At 49.4% G+C, this 22,615-nt stretch overlaps 2 protein-coding genes across 2 annotated transcripts in view; one reads left to right on the forward strand and one right to left on the reverse strand.

The window, feature by feature from the left end:
• The window catches only part of ccnjl (cyclin J-like), a 109,348-nt gene extending 106,407 nt beyond the window's left edge, over positions 1-2,941 (forward strand). The window contains exon 6 of the mRNA XM_028813170.2: positions 1,249-2,941. Coding sequence (XP_028669003.1) covers positions 1,249-1,717 — 469 coding nt within the window. The 3' untranslated portion in view covers positions 1,718-2,941. The remainder of the gene's footprint in view (positions 1-1,248) is intronic.
• An 8,492-nt stretch (positions 2,942-11,433) lies between these two features.
• fabp6 (fatty acid binding protein 6, ileal (gastrotropin)) lies at positions 11,434-15,908 on the reverse strand. The gene is made up of 4 exons (XM_028813172.2): positions 14,921-15,908; positions 13,453-13,625; positions 13,106-13,195; positions 11,434-11,529 (listed from the first exon to the last, which is right to left on the reverse strand). The coding sequence occupies exons 1-4, from the start codon at positions 14,985-14,987 to the stop codon at positions 11,467-11,469; spliced, it is 393 nt and encodes a 130-aa protein (XP_028669005.1). The 5' UTR covers positions 14,988-15,908; the 3' UTR covers positions 11,434-11,466.
• Between the last annotated feature and the right edge of the window lie 6,707 nt (positions 15,909-22,615).

The raw sequence follows: 22,615 nt of genomic DNA on the forward strand, positions 1-22,615 counted from the left end.
TGCCTGTATCTTCATCTTTGTGCATCTCCAGTGTCCGGTGGAGTGAAAGTAGAGAACCTTCTACATCAGTAGTTTTTCTTTTCCTTGAGTCACCTTTCAGAAGTTTTAAACTATCTGATATTGCATGTACTTAAATATCGAAAATACAAGTAAAGAGGATCTCATTTTATATGCAGTTGATGAATTCCTAACAAATTTAAAATAATTCTGGCCGCCACCTTTGCTGTGTGTGAGTTCTAATGCATGAGCCTCGGAGCTGCAGCTAGTAACATTCAGCCTGGGTGGACATCTTAGTGACTGCAGCCAAGTTTAGTGGGGACACCAACTGAAAAGACCTATTGGAGTCACTGCTGTGTGAAGAAGCCAATCCTGAAAATGCCCTCGTATAATGAAGTCACTGTTAATTTAAGGCAGAAATGATTTTAAGCTTTCCCAGGCTCCAAAATGCCCCCCAGCCCGTTGTTAAAAGCGGCATGGTGGTGCAGTGGTAGTGCTGCTGCTTCACGGTTGGGAGACCCAAATATAATTTTAGTTTACCTTAATACTGTAAATAGATGTCTGTCCAGTTGGTATGTCTCTGCCATTCCATTGCATTTGTCATTTCAACAAATGGTGCATCACAAACCTTTGCAGTAATAAATGCATTACTAAAAATATTTGTGGTGCACCCTCTGTTGAAATAATGCATGTTGTTTGCGTATCTGTATGCCATTTGGTATGGGATTTGTTAAAAAGTGTGTTAATGTTTGTGATGTGCCATCTGTTGGAATGAAAAAATGAAGTGCATCAAACATTACTCCCACACCAAATGGCATAACAGAGACACATGCATTGCATTTGTCATTCCAACAAATGGTGCATCACAAACATTTGCAGTAATAAAACACATTACTAAAAATATTTGTGGTGTGCTATCTGTTGAAATAACATTTGAATTGCATGTATCTGTTATGCCATGTGGTATGGGATTCATAAAAGCAGGGTTAATGTTTGTGATCTGCCATTTATTAGAATGACAAATGCAATGCATCACAAACATTAACCCTGCTTTTACCAATTCCATTCCAAATGGCATAACAGAGTCAGGCACTCCGTTTGTTATTCCAACAGATGGCACACCACAAGTTTTTAATAATGCATTTTTTAACGCGTTAATACAATCACAGGATTTTTTTTCCGCCATCTACTTCATCTTTTTTTTACGATGAAAGTCTCAATTTGCCATTTTTTTCCCTTCCTCTTTGATAGTGCCCACGATAATGATGTCAAAGAAGCCAACAAGAGCAAAAGTCAGCTGCCTCAGAGTATCCAGCAGTCAACTGTACCTGTCCGACACCACCAGCCTTCTGCAGCTGCCCAGCAGCTGGTCTTCCAGCCAGCCTCCTACGCACACCTGACGCCCACCTCAACTCCAGTCTCCCAGCTGCACACTATTGCAGAGACTCGGCCGCTGGCACCCGTCACCCCTCAAGACTACTTACAGCCACAGCGTCCAGGTCTTCTGCCTGCTGGTTCGGGGCCCTCCAGCTGCACCTTTCACCCCTACCCAGGCCTACAGAGCAGTCTGCAGCCCACCGTCCGTACCCTGCCCATCCAGGGCGCCATCCCCATGCAGGTGTCCATAGCCACAGAGCCTCGGCATTGTCTGCCTGTGGCATATGGCAGTACGTACATTGGTGGGCAGCATGCGTTTGCCACAGGCTGCTTTGACAGGTGACAAGTTTTGAAACAAAGAACGCTAGACGGGGGGGGGGAGCGGCGGCAGAATCTGCGGAGGGTTGCTTCGAATTTAAAATTTATATTAAAAAGCTATAAAGCCATATTTCCTCATTTTGAGGTTTAACAAATGAAAAACAAAACAGAAGAATGAAGAAAAAAAAAAAACAAGTTACTTGCATGGCAGCCGATCTGAACTGAGCCTGCTGCCTATGTGGAGGGACTGGACCACCCGAGCGGCGAGTTCTTCACATGCTGGCATCGCTTGGTCCTCTGTTGGCCACTTAGGCTCATTTACTGGACAGCGCAGGTCATCAGTTCTGTAATTTGTGTCACTGCGGCCTCCGGCTGCCATGTGAGGACCTCACAAGTGGTGTGAGAAGGGATCTGTCCCAGAAGCCCCTTCCTTGAAGCATATCTCGTGCACTGTATGGAAAATGCAAATTCTCTCAACACTGCATTTAGACCCTTCAGTTTTATATGCTGCAAATATTTATGTTTCTATTAAAAAAAAAAAAAAATACCTCGAGAAAACGGAGCTTGAACAGATGACTACGCTCGCCCATGAGTCCCATCTGCTATACTTGTGACTTTTATTTATTCTCGATGATGGATCATGTGAGGAATCACTGAGAAGGCCCACCTGAGCACCGTCTGCAGCGGCCTGTGTTTCTTTTATTTTATTTTGCCGTGCAGTGCATTTATGAAATATCGGAGATGTCAGGTAGGGTTTGTCTGACTTTTCCCCCCTTAAAATTGAAGATGATGATGATTCCTTCAAGCTGCTGCCTTATAAGACTGAACCATCTCCCTTTTCTGTGATTTTTTTTTTTTGTGTGTGTTTTTCCTGATATTGTTTACAATGACTGATGCATCAGGGATTTAACGATTACTTGAAGACCTCGTTTTCCACAACTTTTTTTAATTTAATGTCCGTTTGTGTCTTCTGATGGGTCTCTGTGTGCCCAAGTGTCACGAGTGACCCGTGTTGTGCAGGGTGTTTAAAAAGCAGTGCCTCTGGGGTTTGGGGGGGGCAAGGGTTGCCTTTGGGGTGTCACTGCCTGAGTCATTCAGCCATGCTACTGCCATCCTGAGTGTCCTCTGCTACCCCCTTGTGGTAGGATGACCCAAACCAGTGGGGTCATGGCAGCCATTGCTCTATGCTTGTATTTAATTTAGCTTGAGGCTCACAAAGGCAACTTTTTAACCGTCTTTTGTTTTATTTTGGGGGGGGGGGGGGGGGGGGGGGGGGTCTGGGTTTGTCTGTATGATTTTTTTTTTTTTTGTTTTTTGTGAGAGGTGCATTTTTTCTGTCCAAGTACATTTGAAGCAGTAACTCTGAGCTCCCAGTCCAGTCCTCCTGTACAGGAGCAGCTGTGCAATAAGCCTTCCCATCAGTCCTCTTTAAATTGGTTTCTCCATTTCATTTCTAAGATATTGTGAAGGATCTGCAAAGATGCAGTTATGTGTTTTAAGTTTTATGATGCGTATTCATTTTCTAGAATCCATTTTGGACAGCTTTTTTTTTTTTTTTGGTAATTTATTGTCATTTTGAAACAAAATAATGAATTCCAACTGGGAATGGTGACTTGTTTGGAGACATTCCTGATGGTGCACTGTATATTTATTGATAAGTCACAGACATGGAACTGCTGAGGGTGGTCTGGTATGCACAATGTGGCATTTCAGGTAAGTACACTGACCACCCACAGCCATGAGTGGAGGACAGGAGGGCACAGACGACTGGGACGTGTCATGTGGGAATTGGGGAGGCAACCGCAGAGCTGTCGAGCCGCTCTAAGCTGTTAGTTGTTGGGTCGCTGACACTACAGAGTGAGTGGTGACACCCATTGGCGTCATCGTCGTTGTCTTCACTGCTGCTGACTGACATTTTTTTATTTTTCTTTTTTTTTTTTTGTTTTACCTCCACTGTGTTGTTCATTTTGAAGCCGTGCTTGGCTGCAGGAACTCTTGTGTGTTTTTGTTTTTAATGTACAGGGCACTTGCCTTTCATCACACCGTAGACATTTGTTTTTCTTCAGTATTTCTTTTATACATTAAATTTTTTAAATAATTATTGCGGTGTGTTTTTGTTTTTTCCTCTCCCTGCGTTGCTTTGTCTGGCTTTCCTGTTCTTGGCTCGGCTTACCGTCCTCCGTCTGTGAAGCTTCCTTCTGATTTGAGATCTTTTGTAGGAGTCTACAGAAGCCTGGGGTGTTCATTTCGTCCCACTCTGCACTGCAAATGAGGTCTCTGAAAAGGAGAGAAATCGTCAGGGAGCGGCCCACCCAGCACTTCCACGTAAGTTGCCCTTCAGTGATACTGTGGCACGTGATTGTACTGCACGGTAAATGTCGAGTCGGGTAAATTAACTTACAGGAAACTGAATCACACAAAAAACTGTCACACAGTGACATTTAATACTAGCCGTCCCTGCAGCTCTGCCTACATAATAGTAAAATGCGACAAACTTTAAAAATCGATTAACAAACAGGAATCACTAGCTAAGTGGAGACAAGGTGCGCTCCAACACGTGGTGAGAGGTAGAGCGACTCAGAGGCTGGTGTGTGAGTGAGGAGGGCCCCGCCCACTTCCCCCTCCCCTCGGCCTGCAGCGCCTCTGATTAACGCAAATATATCACTCCTGCAAGCAAACTATGATACTTGGCACGATGAGAGAAGTCGCAACATCAACTGGAATGTTCAAGCAAATTCTAGAAAAAAAAAAATAAACGATCTAAATCCATTAAGTAGTTCTCTTGTTCGCTAGCTAAGCGGAGGTAAGGTACACCCCGAGACTGGCGTGTCAGTGAGGTGGGCCCTACCCCGTCTCTCTCGGATTGGCGCAAATTGCTACTGCAAGTGAACTATGATACATAGGGTGATGAGAGAAGTCGCAAAATCAACAGGGATGTTCAAGCAAATTATAGAAGAAAAAACCATCTAAATCTGTGAAGTAGTTCTCTCGTGAAATGCAGACAGATGTTGGATTTTATTTATATATACAGTATATATATGTGTGTGTGTGTGTGTGTGTGTGTGTGTATGTATATCTCTATTATAAAAGAAAATAAGACGACACAAGACTATTGCCATGAGATGTTTTCAAGTCCCGCCCTCCTCTCCACCATTTCTGGTTCATGCCCTCCCGTGGTCCTCTCATTCGTGTGATTGCTGTTGTCCAACATGCTTCCTGCACTCTCAGCTCTTAGAAATTTTTACGTTTTCCTCACTTTAAGTTCCCAACTAAAGATGACATATTATATCCAAATCCTAGTGAAGATTTCATCACAAAGAAGAAAATGAGTACACGGACAATCCTAGCATCGAGAAACAATGAAGTCAAATGAATTAACGTGAATCAGTAACATGGCAAATTTGGTTAAATGCGTATCAGTTGACTCTGATGAAACAGTTGGTGGTGATGGTGGGGAAGATGAAAACATCAACTTACAATATCACGAAGAATATCGACAACCGTTAACACCGTGTGGTCTTCCGCCGGCCGAATTACTGTATAGAAAAAAAGGACGTATCGTAATGTAATTGCGTAATTTATGTCTGAGTGATGGGCTGTGCAATGGGACCAGATTAGTTGGATTGAAAATTGGTCAAACAATTCTGACATGGAAAATTAACAGGTGACAAGAAAGGTAATGTGGTACATCTAACAGAGGAGATCTTGATATGCCAGTCATATTAAAACGTTTACAGTTTCCCATTAGAGATTTAACAAAGACAATTAACAAATCAGAGACAAACATTCAAAAAAGTCGGTTGGTTTATTAGACAGAAAGAAACGAAATTCACTCACGGGCAGTTATACGTTACATTGTTACGATGAAAGTCCAAACAGGGAATCAAAATTCAATGCAATAAACAAAAGGTTAATTCCAAAAATTGTTGTTACTGAAGTTTTACAGTAAAAGTAAATTTAAAAAGTATTTACATGTTAAATTCAAAGCCAAACAGAACAAAATCGTATAACGCAATGAATACCTCAAACGCAACATGAAACAGAATTTTCTTTCAATTTGTTACATTTTACTATTTTTTTAATATGGTTAATTACTCGCTGGAATGTAAAATAGTTCTATTACGCAGAGCCCACTAGTGTGTGTGTGTGTGTATAAAATATAATAATGTATAATGGAGAGAGAGGGAGAAAACTAAACAGGCAAAAAAAGAGACAGACAGACAGACTCGGGGTGCCTTAACGCCTCCATCCCCGTCTGTCTGTCTATTTCATTGTCTCCATCATCCTGCATGTGCTTTGTCAGGCGTTAAGCGACCCTGAGCCAGTCTGTCTGTCTGTCTGTCTCTCATTATTGGACAAATTGACCCCCCCCCCCACTTACCAGACACCCACAAAGACCTGAAAGCAGCAGACGCTTCACTGATGGAGGGCCGTAAGCCGAGCCAAGAGTAGGAAAGCCTGGGATTTGGTATCACAAAGGTCGGCCGTCGGGTATCTTGACTTCTGCCTTTCTTTAAATGTGTGCCCGTGTGTGTGCGCGTGTGTGTAATGCCCCCCGTGACGGCTTTGAAATCCATTGGCCCAGTCACATGACTAAACGGAGCAGATCACCACAGTCGCAGTTCAATGAAACGACGCCGATGGCGATCATCAGTGGATGTTTGGTCAGATTCCCGCTGAGCGTATCTGTTGGGGTGGGCAGCACACCTCCTGGTCCAGGCTGTGGTCTTGTGATGTCCGGACCACTGCAGTTCTCGGATGGCAGGAGCCCACCGCCACGTGTCACCAGGCCACAGCGACACATCTGGTGGGCACACGTCATGCCTGCGTTCAGATCTCTACACTGACACGCATTGAGTTCCAATCCTGGGTGCTGGCCTACGGAGTGGTCTGGGGGACCCCACCTACTTGTATGTATACGGAGACTTTTTGGAGGTCCAGTGCTCTTTGAGTGGTGTCTGGTGATGCCCACCTCTGTGCGGTTATCAAATTTCAGTCCAGACTCCTCACGTGTAGCTCCTGGCTGGTGGGACATGCTGCCCACCTTCATTTGAAGCACATGATTCTCTCAAGAAGTGACTGAAGACCCTCTTGTTTGGTGAATTTCTGTCTCCTAATGGCTGTTTGGTTTTTGTCATTCTGGTCCTTGTCCCTCTTGTTTTCTTCTGAGCCTTTCACTTGTGGTGATCAATTTTGTCACCTTGTCCCCCAAAAGGACCTCAGGCTCATGTTCCTCAATTATGTTGATCTCTTGTAAGTCACTTTGGATGAATGTGTCTGCTAAGCAAATAAAAGGAAATGGAGGCCGTGGCCCTAAATAGCGGACCAAAAGCGAGGCCTGGCACTCCTAACAAGGCCAACTCCGCACGGCTTCTCCATGAGACATCCATTTTGTGGTTTCCACCCCCTCCAAGATGTGCTGTTTCTAGGGTGGTCTCGCTGACTGCTTTGTTTTTTCTGGATTTTAATTGGCCAGGACCTCCACAACAGTTGTAATTTTAAGACATGACAATCCAGACCCCCACATACAGCTGAATTCCGCTCGTGGGGTCTCGCGCTGAATTTAATTCAGTTGGATATTCCTGACCTCCTCAACAAACGTCTGTTTACACAGAAGGGCTTGACCTGCAGGAGCCCATCATGACAGTTAGGCTGAGAGACCCCGACTCAAGTTTAACTCGCATTAACACACGGCCTGCCGGCCTTCTTTCCTCGTGCTGAGGGGCCATTCAGACTTTGGAGGGTCGCGCCGCATGCTGGGGACCTAAAAGCCCAACTTTTAAAACTAAAAGCCATCAGCATTGAGCAGATGTTGGTAGCAGAAGTGAATGTCTGCTGAGAAGCCCCTCATGCCCACTTGTAACAGCGGTGGGACAGCCGCACTCACCTAACTAATGGGCTGAGTGGTCTCGCCTCGTTTGTCACATATTGTGTTTAACTCCAGGGTTGTGGAACGCCAGCCCCTCCACGATGCAATTCAAGTATTCCATTAGGCTTCATCCTCCATAGGGGACCACCCACCGCACCCCACCCCATACTTGGACCCTTTATGTCAACATGCTGACAATTCTGATACTGGAGAGACGAGACGTTCTACACGTCTACCTGGATGGTCTTCCCTCAAATTGGGACCCAAGGGCTGCGGTGCAGCGGGCGACGCCTCAGTGCCACACCAGTTCTGATTCCCGACAGGCCTGACCCCATTGGCTCTCTGGGGGTTTTGACTCATTCAGGGAGAGGGGGAGCCCGAGGGCTCAGACCCCAAATCCCTTCATAATGTGAGCCGTCGTCTCAGAGCTGTGTGAAGTTGGCCGGAGTGCCAATCCTGCCACCAACCAACCCCCATGATTTCCCTGCAAGCTGGAGGTCCGGATGTAGTTTAACGTCGTACCCAGGCTAAGGGGGACCCCCACGTAACACCTGGCTGTGCCAGCAGATAGAGGGTCATTTCCAGAGGGTGTCTGCCCAAAGTGTTTCGCCGTGTGATGAGTGCGGTGACGTGCTGTACCAGTGCCTGCTCCCCAGAAACTCTAATGGAGAGAAATCCAAGCAGACCCCCACTTGTCATAGTGATAGGTGGAGGAATCTGCTGGCCAAAATGAAGCCCTGGGTGCCCCCGGGTGGGATTGTCTGTGATTTGCTTTTTTTTTTTTTATATATATATAAATAGCTAAGTCAAACGTTTTTAGTTTCAGTCCAACCTTCACCTGTGGTGAGGCCACCAGACAGCTGGCACCGCTTGACCAGTTCTGAGAGGAAGGACGGGCAGCTCTTGAGCCATCCAAGTATATAAAACGGATGAAAAGGCCTCTGGGAGTGGTGGGTCACACAAGTGTCAAAGACCGGGGGGGGGGGCATTGGGCGGGGGGCATTGGGCAAAGACTTGGCTGGCGCTCCCACTTCTGGAGTTTCATTTTCTGGGGGGCACAGTGCCCAGCTGATCTGAATGCCAGGCTTTGACAGTCAGACATGTTGGTGGCTGTCACTTTCAAGGCCTTGTCCCCATTGTTGTCTTTATGGTGGTCGTGAGTAACGTCGGTGCTCCTGGAGGGCCAGTTAGAGATGTAACTTGACCTGCCGGCTCGCTGCTCTTCTGACTGCCATGGCAGCGCCAAGGGTGTCCTCCACCAGGGCTGGAGCCTCAGACTGCTGGGTTCTCCTCCATCCCTCACTTGTTTCTTTTCGGGGTCCTTCCATGTATTTCATTGTCAGACTACAGGAGGGACACATGAAGTACGTGGAGACGAGTCCACTGGAGGCCTGCTGCCTTCTCTGTGCTTTTAGTCGTCGTCTTCCATTAAAGTGGAGGACTAAAGTCTGCCAAGTTAACAAGCGCAGCGACTCCAATGACTGCGAGCGGCAAGAACTTCATCACCAATAATCATAAAAAACCTGCGGCTCCCCCCCACCCGCTTTACAGGATTGGTGCAGTCCACCCCGGCTGCCCGGTTAGTGGTCCGCTGGCCCATTGTAGCCAGCCGTGTGCAGACGGCTCAGCCTGACCGCTAAAAAGTGCCACGGTGGCCAAAGCCTCAGGCAGGTGTGGGTGAGATGCCACCACAAATGGTGAAGGTGCTGCACCTGCTGGAGATGTGGTTGGTTGTGGCCCAAGTTTCTCAAATGGTGGTCTTAAAAAGTCCATCACACGCTCTTCAGTCTGCCTGGGAGGGTCTGTGCCAGGGTCCTGACATGGGCTCCTTAGGCATTGGAACCTTATGGTGGGCAGTAAGGCCCCCTTGGGCCTGGTGGAGGAGTCAGTGAGGCCCGGTATGTGCCAGCCAGAGTCTACCATGCAGCCCCCCCACCACGTGTTTGCTTTTCTGTGGTCACCTCATTGTATTTCCAGCCTCCTGTCCCTCTACCTGCTTTATCGACTTTTCTTAAATCGTGGTGTTGGCACATGAAGTTGAGAGCGAGAAACTGTGGATCAATCAAAGTCCATCTTTACACCCACATTACCAAAAGCCACAAGCAGATGGTGCCACTTTATATAAAAAAAAAAAAGCCCACCACCCACATTTCCAGTGGGTCACAAACGGACTGCAGTCCCCCCCTTCGTACAATTAGAGATGCAAACACATTTTCTACCCACATGCAGCCATCAAGTCAAACGATAATCCGCTCTGGCGATGGCACCAGTCAGGAAGAGGACTGGCCAGCCCACCCACCCTGTGGCAGCTGTGCAGCTTTAGAAAGTGAGCAGAGTGGGTAGAGCTGAGCTCCTTTATGGGCCGGGCACATCTTTGGTATCTGGCTGGATGGTAAAGCCCTGCAGGGCAGTGTGGCATGTCACCTTGTCACTGTGGGTCATTTTGAGCTGCCCCCTTTCATTCCAATTACAAGGTAGTAGTTGCGCCCACCCCGCCGCACAGATGAGTGCCAGTCAATGCTGGAGACGCATTTCAGTTCTAGACAAATAGACCCTGAATGGGACGTGAACATTATAAGGGGGTCCACATCCTCCTGGGCTGGTTGTCACACTTTGTATACCCAATGGTGAAGGTCCGGCGGGCACTTCTCAGTTGTTTGTCTGATTTCCCCCCAACTCTGGGCCCAATGAAGTTCTTCCAGGCTTCAGTCCTCCCCTTCATTTCTCCTTCAGTTTGAGGTTCACGTTTTGTTGCACTGGACCTCCGTTAACTCACCCTGTGTGTCTTTGGATGGTCCGGGCAGACGCGGGGAGAGCCTGAACCTGAACTCGGGCCTCTTTATTGTGGTGCCAGTGGGGCACCCTTCCTGTTCAAAGCCCCCTGCTCTAATCCTCGTGCTGTCTGTAGATTTTGACAATGGCGGGTGACGTTGGTTTGTAAACAGCGCTGCGTCTTCTTTGTCTTTTTAGTTTTTCTTTTGGACGCCGCTGCTTTGGTTTTCTGGTGTCACATCAGGCTTACAGCCTCGTCAACTGACCTATCAGATGTCTGTGCTCGTGGTGCCCCGCCCACATCCCACACATCATGATGCCCACTTTTTCTCCCGCTCTGATTGGCCAGATTTAGAAGTGGGAGGACTGGTTTTGGGTTGGGGGGGTCAATGTGAAGCCCCCCCCTTTATAAGTAGGGCCCCAGGAGTTGTCATCCAAGTCACCCTGATGGTGGATCGGGCTGTGCCAGCATTCCTAATGCCTTGTGCCCACTTTCTGTCCAATGGACTTCTGACTGACTGCTCCTTGGCTGTCACTTCTCATGTCACACACTGAAGACAAAAGTCAACCTTTGAGGGGTGAAGTCACAGTGTGGTCTGACTGTGTCACTGGGGCTGTCAGCTGTCATGACTGCGTGCCACATGAGTGCCACTACAATTAGGTAAATGGAGTCCGGGTCTGTAGTTGTGGGTGTCACTGACCACCATGCTGTAGCCACTGGGGATGTCACACCACCCCCCTGCCTGTCACCAAAGTGTGCTGCCACTTCCTCAGATTATGTAAATGAAGGCTATGACTGCCAATGGCTGAGCAAATCATGTAACGTCAGGGGGGGGTCTGAGGGCCGGCGCTGTTGCTGGGGTGCCACACTACACGACTACCCGTCACCAACCGATGGGCACACAGCCACTCATTAATGACACCATGTAGTGGGGTGGGGCCTAAAATCGGCTGATTAACCAATGAGGTGGAGAAGATCCGAGGCCCCCACCCCCCCCACCCTCCCAGAGCTGTTTGCTGCTTTTAACACCAAACATTTTTTGCCTGAATACACAACAGCACATGCGGTTCATTTAACAGAAACTCTTTATTTGTAGTTCCAAGCTGCTAGGCGGGCATCACCGCTGTCCCCTTTAAATTCGCTTGCTGATCCTCTTCATTGTCGCCGTGCCTTTGGCTCCACTGGCAGTTGAAATCTAATGGAAGGAAGAGAAGGTGGCTTTAGTGCCGGACCAAGTATCTGCAATGCCCACCCAGACCCGCACTGTGCCTCTGAGGACCACCCGCCACAAAGTTGTTTTGTAGAGTGAAACGGCTTCAGGGTTCTCTGAACGTGCCTGGTGGTCCTGACGTGTGGCGCCCTGAGATGGGTCAGCGCCGTGCCGGATTTCAGTTTCAGATGCCAGCCTTCTGGCACTGCCCCCCCCCTCTCACCTTGCTCGGCTGGCACTCAGGTGGGTAATCTGCAGTTTTTGTTCTCCCACTCCCTCTGAATGCTTTCAGCCCCCCTTTCTAAAAGTTCATCGTGCAAACTCGAGTGACAAAATGGTGCAAATCTCTCCTAGCGGACATGTGCGGCGCCTCGAAACTGGCAAAGAACAAAAAAACACGTCAAGGGTCCGTCTGCACCAAGACCCCCATGCCATGCTGTTGTGCCTGCGTGTGACTCGAGTGCGGAGGTCCACATACAGTAAGTGGGGTTAAGCCCGACTCCGCCTCGGGGGGATATGTGATGAGCCACTTTATGGCGTTACCCCCTGAGTGACACTTGGGACGGGGGGGGGGGGGGGGTCTGCTGCCATCTAGTGGATGAAAAAACAGGCTGTGATATTTCTAGGTGTGCTGCTGGGGTGGGCGTGGCCTCTTCAAGTAGTGAGACCGACGTCTGACGAGGGGGCGGAGCCAAAAACAACGACAAACATAAAGGCGATTTGAGAACAAACTGAAGGTGACTGGAGTGACGGCGACGGGTCGCTCATCAGCTGTCAACGCCCATTCAGGAGATTCTGACCTGCTGCTCTTTGGTGTCGACGCCATCCTCCTGCTGCCAGTCTTGTGTCTCCTCGTTGCCCATTTCCAGGTAACTCCTGTTTAAAGATCACTCAGACTATTGAGACGACCGCGGGACCGAGCAGTGTCAGGAAAGACCCCGTAAACTGATGACGTGAGGGTTTTCAGGGTATGCCAGTCTTGAGATGGCCCAGTTACTGCAGATGCCACATTCGGTGAAGTCCTGACCGCCCGTCGTTTCTCATCGGTATGAAATCCCTGCAGTGAGTGACGGGGTGACCAGGGCAGGCGTCTGTGGATTCAGGATCAAGTTAACAAGCTCCGGAATATTCCAACCATCTCCTTAGCCGTCTGTGGGGGTGGGCACTGTGTGTTTGGTGACTGTCCCTAAACGTGTCACATGAAGGACGAGTGCTAAAGGTGCAGCAGGCCAGCGCTGGCCTCTCCTGCTGTGTCCAGGTGGCCCTTTCGCTGTTCACAATAACATTTTATCAGCTCGTCGTTCTGAAGGCAATCGAATGTCACAAACGAGTCACTGCCGTGAGCCCTGCGGAGAAGATCAACCCAGAGAGACGCGGTCCCCATCGGTGCAATGATAAAGGTGAGGTCACAAGGGACAAAAGTGATGTCTGTGTCCTGACCGGGTGACGGCCCCACAGCAGCGTTTTCCCTGCCCACTTTTTGATTCATTAATTAATTATTTTTTATGGTCAAAAAGCTTCTGTCATTGGGGGCAGAAGGCCACCCCGGCCCTGTTCTCACCTCGATGAGCTTGTCCCCCTGGACCTCGGCCGTGTGCAGGTAGTTGGGGAATTTGGCTGTGATTTTGCCTCCGTCCATGGTGACCGTTGCCTGTTGAGAGAAAACAGAGAGAGAGAGAGTGTCACTCGGTGTCACTGAAGATGAAGACCCTCATTTGAATGAGGGACCCAGAAAGTCCACCTCACCCCACCCAAGGTGACGTCTCCCATCCAGCCCTGCTGTCAAAGTGTGGACAGAATTTAAAAAAAACAGCACTGGGCCTCCACAATGAGCCGAGAGAAGCTCAGCTCCTCCATTTTGAAAACTGCCCCCTCACCACCTCAAAACAAACTGCCCAGGCCACTCACTTTGAACTTCTTCCCTGCCATGGTCTCCATGTCGCTCTCCTGGTCAATGATGAACTTGTTGGTCATGGTTTTCTGAGGGTAGATCTGTGACCAGGTGAACTGCTTGCCATCTTGAATGACCTCGGTGATGATCTTGAAGTCCCGCCCCTTCTCTCTGACGTCATCCGGGATGCCTAGAGAAGGAAGAAAGGAAGGAAAAAAAAAAAATCAAGCGTTGAGGACAGTCGGGCGCGCGCACCGAGCACTTGGGGCTGAATGTTTGCACTTTGGCGCCCTCGTGTGGCGCGAGGTCGAGTGGCAGTGAACGCTGAAATGTCGCCCTTTTGAACTCTCGTGCAGCGCCGATGAAAATGCCCAAGTGGACTTTTTTTTTTATTTTTTTACATCTGATGAAATTGCGTCGAGTGGCAAAGCGGTCTTCTCTACTCACGCTTCAGCTCCTTTCTGTATAGCGCCTTTCACCGACTACGGGCTCGGAGTTCTTGCAGAAATTCCCAGTTGAAGTGATTTAGAGACGTGAACGCGTTGCTCATTTAAACGCGCCGTGATTAGCGTCATCGCCCCCAACACAGAAGGGAAAAAACAAAGGGGGCCAAGTCCGTGCCATGCTGTGGCCAAGACCACCCTGACCCCTCAGAGTGACTCAGAAATCGCATGAAGCCACGAACGTCCTAGTCGCTATCATTATTATAATGTTTTATTTATATAGCGCCTTAGCAAAAACTCGTGGTCACTTTACAAAAATAATCAAAATACACAGAAAACAAACTGAGGTAGTAAAATAAAACACAAACATAAAGCTGGAATAACCCCAAATATTATAAAACACGTGGAGCGCAACACTCTGAACTGACCAGTAAGGGCAGCCGGGTGCCGCGGAGCCAACAGACGCGTTTTGAGGCCATGCTGCCCACCAGGCTGACCGTATGCGGTGCCTTTTTATCGCAAAGTGCCACTCGAGGCGCGCGATGAGTATGGCACTTTTTAAATGAAATATTGTGACATACGGGTGAATGTCACGTTTATATAGCGCCTTTCACATTGACCCTTGTCACTCGTCTACAACAAAACAGACACAAGAGCGTGGAGTCTCTCTGTCCACCTTCCACTGTCACTGAGCTGCTGCATTTGTGGTGACCCTGAAGGGCATCGCGCCACCCGCCATCTGCTTGGACAGGAAGGGGTGGCAGCCAAGGGGACTGGGGTTCAAGTGCATGGAGTCTGCATGTTCTCCCCATGTCTGGGTGGGTTTCCTCCCATAGACTAAAGGCGGGCAGGTTAGATGGATTGGTGTTGCTAAATGGACCAGTGATGTGTAGGTGGGTGAGTGTGTTGCCCCTGCGTTGGCCTGGCGCCCTGCCCTGCTCCTGACACTTGCTGGGATTTACTCCAGCGGCCCCCGAGCCCCTGCACTGACTACGCGGGTTTAGAAAGCGGATGTAAGGATGGAGAGGAGACGCCGCCTTACCGATGAGCTTGAGGAAGTCGTCGTAGTTCTCTTGGCTCTCGACTTCGTACTTCCCAGTGAAGGCCATGGCGATCGTGAAGCAGCTGTTCGGGTGGAGGATTGATGTGCCAGACCGGAGGGCCGTGCCCCCTTTATAGGCCCTGAAGACGCACCCACCACTCTGTCTATTGTCTTAAGCTTGTCATAAATTTTATTGTGCTCTCAAGCTCGACAAGGCCGCTGTGTCAACGTCCCCGATGTCGGTGACCCGTTCCTGGAGTGAAGGGTGGGGTGAGTGGCGGTCATCGTCTCGGGCCCCTGCACATCCCAAGCACCCAAAACTCACCTGGAGTTGGTGACGGACTCGTGGGGTGACCAGCTGGCATCTTAGTTCGGCCCCCTAAGTCGTGTGGCTCCGGCTGCAATGGCGATGGGGTGGTGGGCTTTGTGTAAATAACACACATTTGTGCCATTGCATTCTCAGCTTAATAAAACAAAATGGGGAGACTGGCACTCACGGCCCACCTGTGCCCTGCGTGGAGTTTGCGTGTTCTCCCCATGCCCATGTGGGTCCAAGGACATGATGTGGCCCCCGATGTGCATCTTACCCTGGGATGGGCTGCCACTCTGGCCAGGGGCTGCTCCTGCCCTGCACCCCCTGCTTGCTGCCCTCTGGCCCTGCTCTGGGTAAGAGGACTTGGACTGGATGGACGGGCTACTGGCACGGGACTGTGGATGACCGTCACACTTCATTCTCTTTTTAGCCAGATCACACCGCTACAATGGGTGGCACAGCTGGAGCCAAACCTGGCAGGGGTGCCCACCCATCACAGAGCGCAGTTGCCTTGAATGTGGAGACCAACCTGAAGGAAGTCGGGGAGAAGGCGTCAACTTGAACATCAGTCCTCAGAGGGGTGAGGTGGCATCACTCGCCACTGGGCCACCTGGACACCCCACTGCTCATTTAAAAGGTGGCATTAAGAGCGTGGTAGTCGTCAGCTGATTTCCTGCCACGTCCACCTGGCAGGATGAGTGAGTTTGGATAAAGGAGAGACAGACGGGTGAACCATCTGAGTCTTCGTCCAGAAGTAGTTTGTAGAAATTCATCCATCGGTCCATGCAGGTCTTTCCTGAAGTCCATCCACCTGTCCGTCCGTCCATTTCCTTAACTCGCTGATCCTGACCAGGGACGCGCTGGAAGTTGCAGCCGATCCCAGCAATCGGTGAGTGCAAGTCGGGAACACCACCTGGGCAGGACGCCAGTCCATCACAGGGTGAACACACAGATGCCAACTCGACGGCAGACACTTTAACTGTCCACCTGACCTGCATGTCTTTGGACTCGAGGAGAACACGCAGGAGCAGCCAGGGCACGATACCCGGCGTTTGTTTACTTGGGTCCTGGTGGGCTCGACTTGATCCCAGTGCCCGTCCTCACCCACAACAGCTACTTGCCTGTGGGATGAAACTGAAATACCTGGAGAAATGACGGCCAGGACCAGGGGGACTGGGCTGGCATCTAAACCTTAGTGCTGTGAGGCAGCCACAGTGGGCATTGCCCACCTTGATGCGCACTGCAAGCCATTTGGCCAGTGCACAACCTCCTTCTTCCCCTATGGAGCTGAGGTGTATTTTGTTTTTGTTACATTTTATATAGCGCCCTGCACACTCCAGTCTGTTTTGAGGTCTTTAGCAGGGTGAGTTGTGGTCTGGCAGTGCCCCCCCAAAGCCCCAGTGATGTGGTGGGTCACGACACCAAAAACGTTGCGAGCCCATGGCTGCCATTCTATTCCTTCAGTACTTTGTCACTTGATGTGGCACCTCTGTCTGTGTTTGTCTCGGGTGGCACTTTGGTTTTTTTTTTTTTCTATTTATTTTCCTAACCCACTCAGGGTCACAGAGCAGCTGGAGCCTCACCCAGCAAATGTCAGGTGCCAGCTCATCACAGGGTGCTCATCACCCAACAGGGGCCTAGTTTAGCCACCTGACCCGTGTGTCCTTAGCCTGCAGGAGGAAACAGCAGGAGGGCACCTGGCACTTGAACCCCAGTCTCCTTGGTACAAGGTAGCTGCCCATCCACGGTGCCACCCAGCAGTATTCTTAAATATTTTTGCACGTTTTTGTCACCCTGCTTTCTAAGGACGTGTTCTCACTCTTGAGCAGAGGGTGCCAGCACCTCGGCTTATGACGTAGTAGATGTCAGATAATTAAGAACAAGTGGCACCATTGGCACTCGTCTGGTCTCTCAGGCCAATCCGTGCCAACTCTTCACAATCACTAAACGTCTTTTTAAATTCTCATTACTAACTTCAGGATTTTTCATTTGTTTTTTTTTTTTTTGGCGTATCCTGTTCCGTGTGCCACCTCCATCGCTGCCCCATGTCATCCATCAGGTGGGTGTTAAATCTACTTGGGCAGATGGCATGTCACCTGATCTCAAGCCTCATCAGAGAATCCCAGGTACTTTTATGGATTAAATGTATTCGCTGGTCCCTAACATTTTGAATTAGATTGGTGTTTGATTTTTATGTGGTGCCTTTTGCAACCAATCCCATCTCACAGCCCTGTGGCACAATAAACTGGCATTATTTCCATATTTCTCTAACGAGTGTAATAAAGCATCGAGCGAGTCGGGGGCACACAGCTCAGTGATGGCTAACGCTCGGCCCATCGGTCACAGGCGCCCTCTTGACTGCTTCTCATTGACTTCCTGCCTGGTGCCCGCTGCATTCTGCGATTTGCTGCCACCTACGCTGACCCTGCCCTTTTATAAACACAAACTGTAACCCACTTAGCCACTAGGGGGCTCCACGCCTTATCATTAGTCAATGACGTCATCCATTCACCTATCATGAAACCTCAAGCCAGTCCAGCCCAGTGGGGTGGGCACTAACCTGCCTGGCAGCACTGGGCACTACTCTGTCACCCTGTCTTGGTGCCAAGGAGCAGGTTTAGAGCGCCAGCTAACTTAAGAGGGGCAGCATTTAAGAAATGTGGTGGGTGGGGGGCCGCCACAGAGACGCTGAAGCTGTATTTTTACCTTTGAATTTGTTTATTCTTTTTATTCTTTTTATTCGCTTATACTTTATAATTTCTTCATCTTCTAAAGCTTTTGAGCTCCATGTCTCTTTAGGAGACCTGCTAGAGAAATAAATGTTGTTGTTGAATCAGGGAGGCAGAGGCTGTGCAGCAATCGGGCACCTCTGGGCACAAAGCAGGAACCAACTCCAGATGGGGCGACAGTTGTGCCCACTCACACGTGCCAGGCCAGCTAACCTAATGGGCATGACTTTAAAATGTCAATGGAAAAGCCACACTGACATGGGAAGAACATACAAGTTCTGGGATTTGAATCCAGATTGCTGGGGGGGGGGCAACCTGCCAGTGTGCCACCCTAAATGTGTTCAGGTACAGGACCAGTGTGTCCATGAGGTGACTGGCACAGTGGCAGAGTGTAAAAGTCTATAAAGCTGAAGGGACTCACTCGGGGTCACATAGCCATGCCAGCTGACAAGTGCTTTAGTCATTAGGTGTGGCACCATTTAAATCCTTTACAAGTCGTCACCCGTTTTTATAAAGTGCCTTGCGGTTTGTGATATCACGTTTGTATTTTTAATCTTGTCATGCACGGCACACGCGAAGGCGGTAACATTTCATTCATGCCGCTTCACTGGATTGACAATGCCAAGTTGGTCTCCGTAAATGTGGAGCGGTGGCTGAACTTTGAACCCTGAGGCTCCAATCCCACTACTGCCACCAATGAGCGGGTCACTGCACCTGCCTCTGCTCCAATTGGACCAAACAAAACAAGTGGGACCAATCGTATCTCAAACGTCTCCTCCAATGTAAATGTGTGGGTTTGCCCTGCGATGGGTTGGCGTCCTGTCTAAGGATTGTTACTGCCTTATACCCAATGATGCCAGACATGCACCCTTGAATCTGCCCTGTATAAGCAGGAGGTGAAGAGGGGGGGAAGTGCCAAGGTTTTATGTCACACTTTAATGGAAAGCTTGGCCTTGTACCCACATAATGCTACTGGCACAGCTTTGACCACTGATACCCAGCAAGGCACTTGTGGGGTTTGGTGACCAGGTTAAAGATGGCAGTGCCAGGGTTCAATATGAGTGCAAGCTGATGGGAGTTTTACAGTCAGCTGAAGGCAAAGACTTGCTCAGGAAAGGGTTAAGTACACAATTACATTGGAATGGCATGGGGGGGGGGCATGGGGTGGGAGTAATGGGCTCTCCAAACACCCACAGGGGAACGGACCAAATTGGGGGGGGGGTCCAAACACAAAGATTCACCCACTCGGTGGCAGACCATGGAGGGCCCCAGTATGCCCACTGCTATGGACTGGCACGGTGGTGGCCTGATGTGTTCTGCTCTTTCTGATTTTCAGGTTTTGGTCACCCTTGTGTTGGTGAGGTGCCCTAAAATGTCTTCACGGCCACCATTTGGAATGGAAAGGGTCAAAAACTACACATGCTTTCAAAATTCGTGACAAGGTGACACTTTGAAAAATCTATAAGGGTCTGTGGAAATGATTCTGTTTAGTAAAAGCAATGCCAGTCAAGGCCCATTTGGAGCCCTAGATGAGCTTGATGGATGTCACACATCGCTGTCCAAAGCGGGTAGTTTTTGGGGGTGCCTCAAAAATGCAGAGAACATTCCAACTCCACACAAAGCTACAGGGCAAACGTGGGCTAACTGATACCAACCTGGCATTGCGTGGGGTATGGGTGTGCAAAGTGATTGACTGGTGTCCCTTCAGGGGTTCCTGTCTTGTACCCTGTGGTGTTTTTTTTATTTTTTTTAAATAGGGGGGGGGGTCACCATTGTGTAAGTGCTGCCCCCCCCCCCCCCACACACACACACACAATTGATTTATTACAGACCAGAATGACAGCCTGTCGTCCCGGCGAGCGCGTGTTCCCGAGTTGTGTGTCCCGCTCGCCCTCTAGCGGCACATTAACAAAATGACGGTCAGTGCCCTCGTGCTTCTATTCGTGGACGTTACGTGGGTCCCCGAGTTCACGGTCCTGTTGTCACGTATTCCCTGCCTGTCGTCCATTTCCGCGCTGGGGAGCCCGTTGAGTGTCAGGCTCTCTATTATGACGGAGAGAAACGACACCTCCACGACCCCCAGTTTGGGCCAACTAAAAGACGCAACGTGCGCAGCTCCGCGAAAAGGCCAATCGGCGACAGGCAGCCTGCCAGGGACGGCCGTCCTGGGCATTGAACCCGCCGCTGGGTTATTTATTGACTAAGTGTGTGGGATTCGTCGGCTTTGATCTCCAGCTGAATGAAAGTATTTGGCCCGCGGAGGAGCCTTGAAGCCCACTCTGACGCGCTGGACGGGGTCATTTCAGTGACACGATGTACTCTGTGAACCATAAACTGACTTTCACGAGTTCGTCTCCAGTGCCGATTTGGCTTTTTAACAAGCAGATTTGGCAACGCCGGGTGACCCGAAGGGTAAACGCTGACGCCGTTCTTCTCCGTGGACCCGAGTTCAAGTCGCGAGCCGCTCAGCACCAGCAGAGTTTGCCCGTTTCTTACGTGCGTGTCACAATTAAATTGGCCTGGCGTCGAGTGTGTGCGCATGCGCCTCCCGTAACGCCGAACTTGGGGGTTACCAGAAAGTGGACGGGGGCGATCCCAGAAGAGTGAGAGTGGGCGTGTGGCCACGCAGCGTACTGGCGTCCCGTCCAGCGTGGGTTCCCGTTAGGTTAGAAAAGGGACACGTGGACGGCTGGCACGATCGGCCAGCTATACAATAAGACAGGGAGAACATACGACCTCCGGGATTCGAACCTTGATCTCTGGAGTTTTGAGGCAGCAGCACCAGCCACTGCGCCACCCTACACTTAATGGATGGCACTTGTAAGAAATGAATTTGAAAATGGACGCGAGCGGCAAAACAAATCGACATTTATGGATTAACCTCTCGAAGGGGCCGCGCGGATCGAAACGTTAAAACGGGGCGATGACCGCACAGGTCGGAAGACATTATGGGATCGATCAGGGCAAGTCCACGAATGGCTTTAAAGCATATTTTAAGTGAAAGGCGCTATATCAAGTGCTCCTTCGAAGCGAGCGCGCATTTAGAGAAGCCACTTCACCTGACTCGTTAGGCAGCTGCCTCGTTTGTATGAGAACAAGAACGCGCTTGAAATGCCTCGTCCATCCATTACCGGACTACTGTGACGCCTATACCAGCATCACTGGGTGCAAAGCAGGGACCAGCCCTGAACTGGGTGACGATTACACCCCCCATGCCAGGCTAAATAGCCCAACGGGTGCGTCTTTAAAATGTCGATATGAACAAGCCACGCTGCCAAAGAGGGAACGTGCAAACTTGACGTGAGGACTTGAACCCGAATCACTGGGGCTGGGGGGCAGCGTAGCTAAGCACTGCGCCACAAGACACTTCAAAGAAATGATCAGTGCTTGCTGTTTTGGGAGGGGTGGGCTGTGAAGGCCTCCTTTTGAACCCACGCAGTCAAGCTCGTCCACTCACAAGAAAAACGAAACTCCGCAGGTGGCAATCGTTAATCTTTATATAGCGCCTTTAATAGCATTACAGAAAGTGACATCATTGAAGTGACACCAGCGTGCTGCTTTGGATTTGTTGTCACACGCCGTCCTCCTCTTTGGTCGTGTCTTCATTCTGATTGGTTCAATCCCGACCTGGTTACAGTCTGTGTGGCGCTAGCGTGTTCTGCCCGTGGCTACTGGTGTAGAGGATGCCCCTGCAACACCCCTCACCCCACCTCCAGACCCAAAGGGCCCCCACATCAGATCTACTCAAAAATATTAATTTATTTTAGAAAACAGAAATACACATTCGGTCCATTTTCAAGCTGTGAGGAACTGATGGGTGACGTTGCGCGACGTCCTGAATGACTCGGTGACCATTGCGGAGTTGTAGCAAAATGCAGGGACGTTACGTGACTGACGTCATCGGTATTGCGGGATAAAGATGATTGACAGGTTACCTGCCCCCCTCCCACCACACCCACTTTACTCTGCTCTGTACAGCTTCGTGGAGTGGGCGGGACAAGACGAATTTTCTGCGAGCGAGCTGGGCGGGGTTAGAGGTTTGAGTGACAACACTTGGCATCCTTTGAAATCTGAGGGGGTTCGAGAAAGAGGGCGGAGACTTCGTTAGGAAATGAATACATGCGCACCCGACACGGGCGTTTAATATTAATAAAGAGATCATTGTACTGTAATGCTAGCGTGTCTGTCGAGAAGGCACGAGATAAAGTCACAAGGTCTCAGATTCAGTCCCCAATTTCCCCTTGGGATTAATAAAGTATCTATCAATTATATAGCGCCTTTCACTTTATCTATCTATTTATCTATCTCAATCTATCTATCGTATAGTGCCTTTCATTTCTATCTATCTATCAATTATATAGCGCCTTTCACTCTATCTATCTATTTATCTATCTCAATCTATCTATCGTATAGTGCCTTTCATTTCTATCTATCTAGAAATTATATAGCGCCTTTCACTCTATTTATCTATCTCTATCTATCGTAGAGTGCCTTTCATTTCAATCTATCGTATAGTGCCTTTCATTTCTATCTATCTATCTATCTAGAAATTATATAGCACCTTTCACTCTATCTATCAATCTATCTATCGTATAGTGCCTTTCATTTCAATCTATCTATCTATCTAGCAATTATATAGCACCTTTCACTCTA

Source organism: Erpetoichthys calabaricus, chromosome 11 (genome assembly GCF_900747795.2).
Source record: "Erpetoichthys calabaricus chromosome 11, fErpCal1.3, whole genome shotgun sequence".
Classification (NCBI taxonomy): Eukaryota; Metazoa; Chordata; class Cladistia; order Polypteriformes; family Polypteridae; genus Erpetoichthys; species Erpetoichthys calabaricus.

What these genes read in the sequence shown, in the direction of transcription:
- fabp6 (XM_028813172.2), bottom strand. Translation starts at nt 14,987, where the DNA reads ATGGCCTTCACTGGGAAGTACGAAGTCGAGAGCCAAGAGAACTACGAC. An exon ending in CGACTTCCTCAAGCTCATCG is followed by an intron (nt 13,626 to 14,920) that starts GTAAGGCGGCGT and finishes TTCCTTCTCTAG; the next exon opens with GCATCCCGGATGACGTCAGA. An exon ending in AGGGGGACAAGCTCATCGAG is followed by an intron (nt 11,530 to 13,105) that starts GTGAGAACAGGG and finishes TCCTTCCATTAG; the next exon opens with ATTTCAACTGCCAGTGGAGC.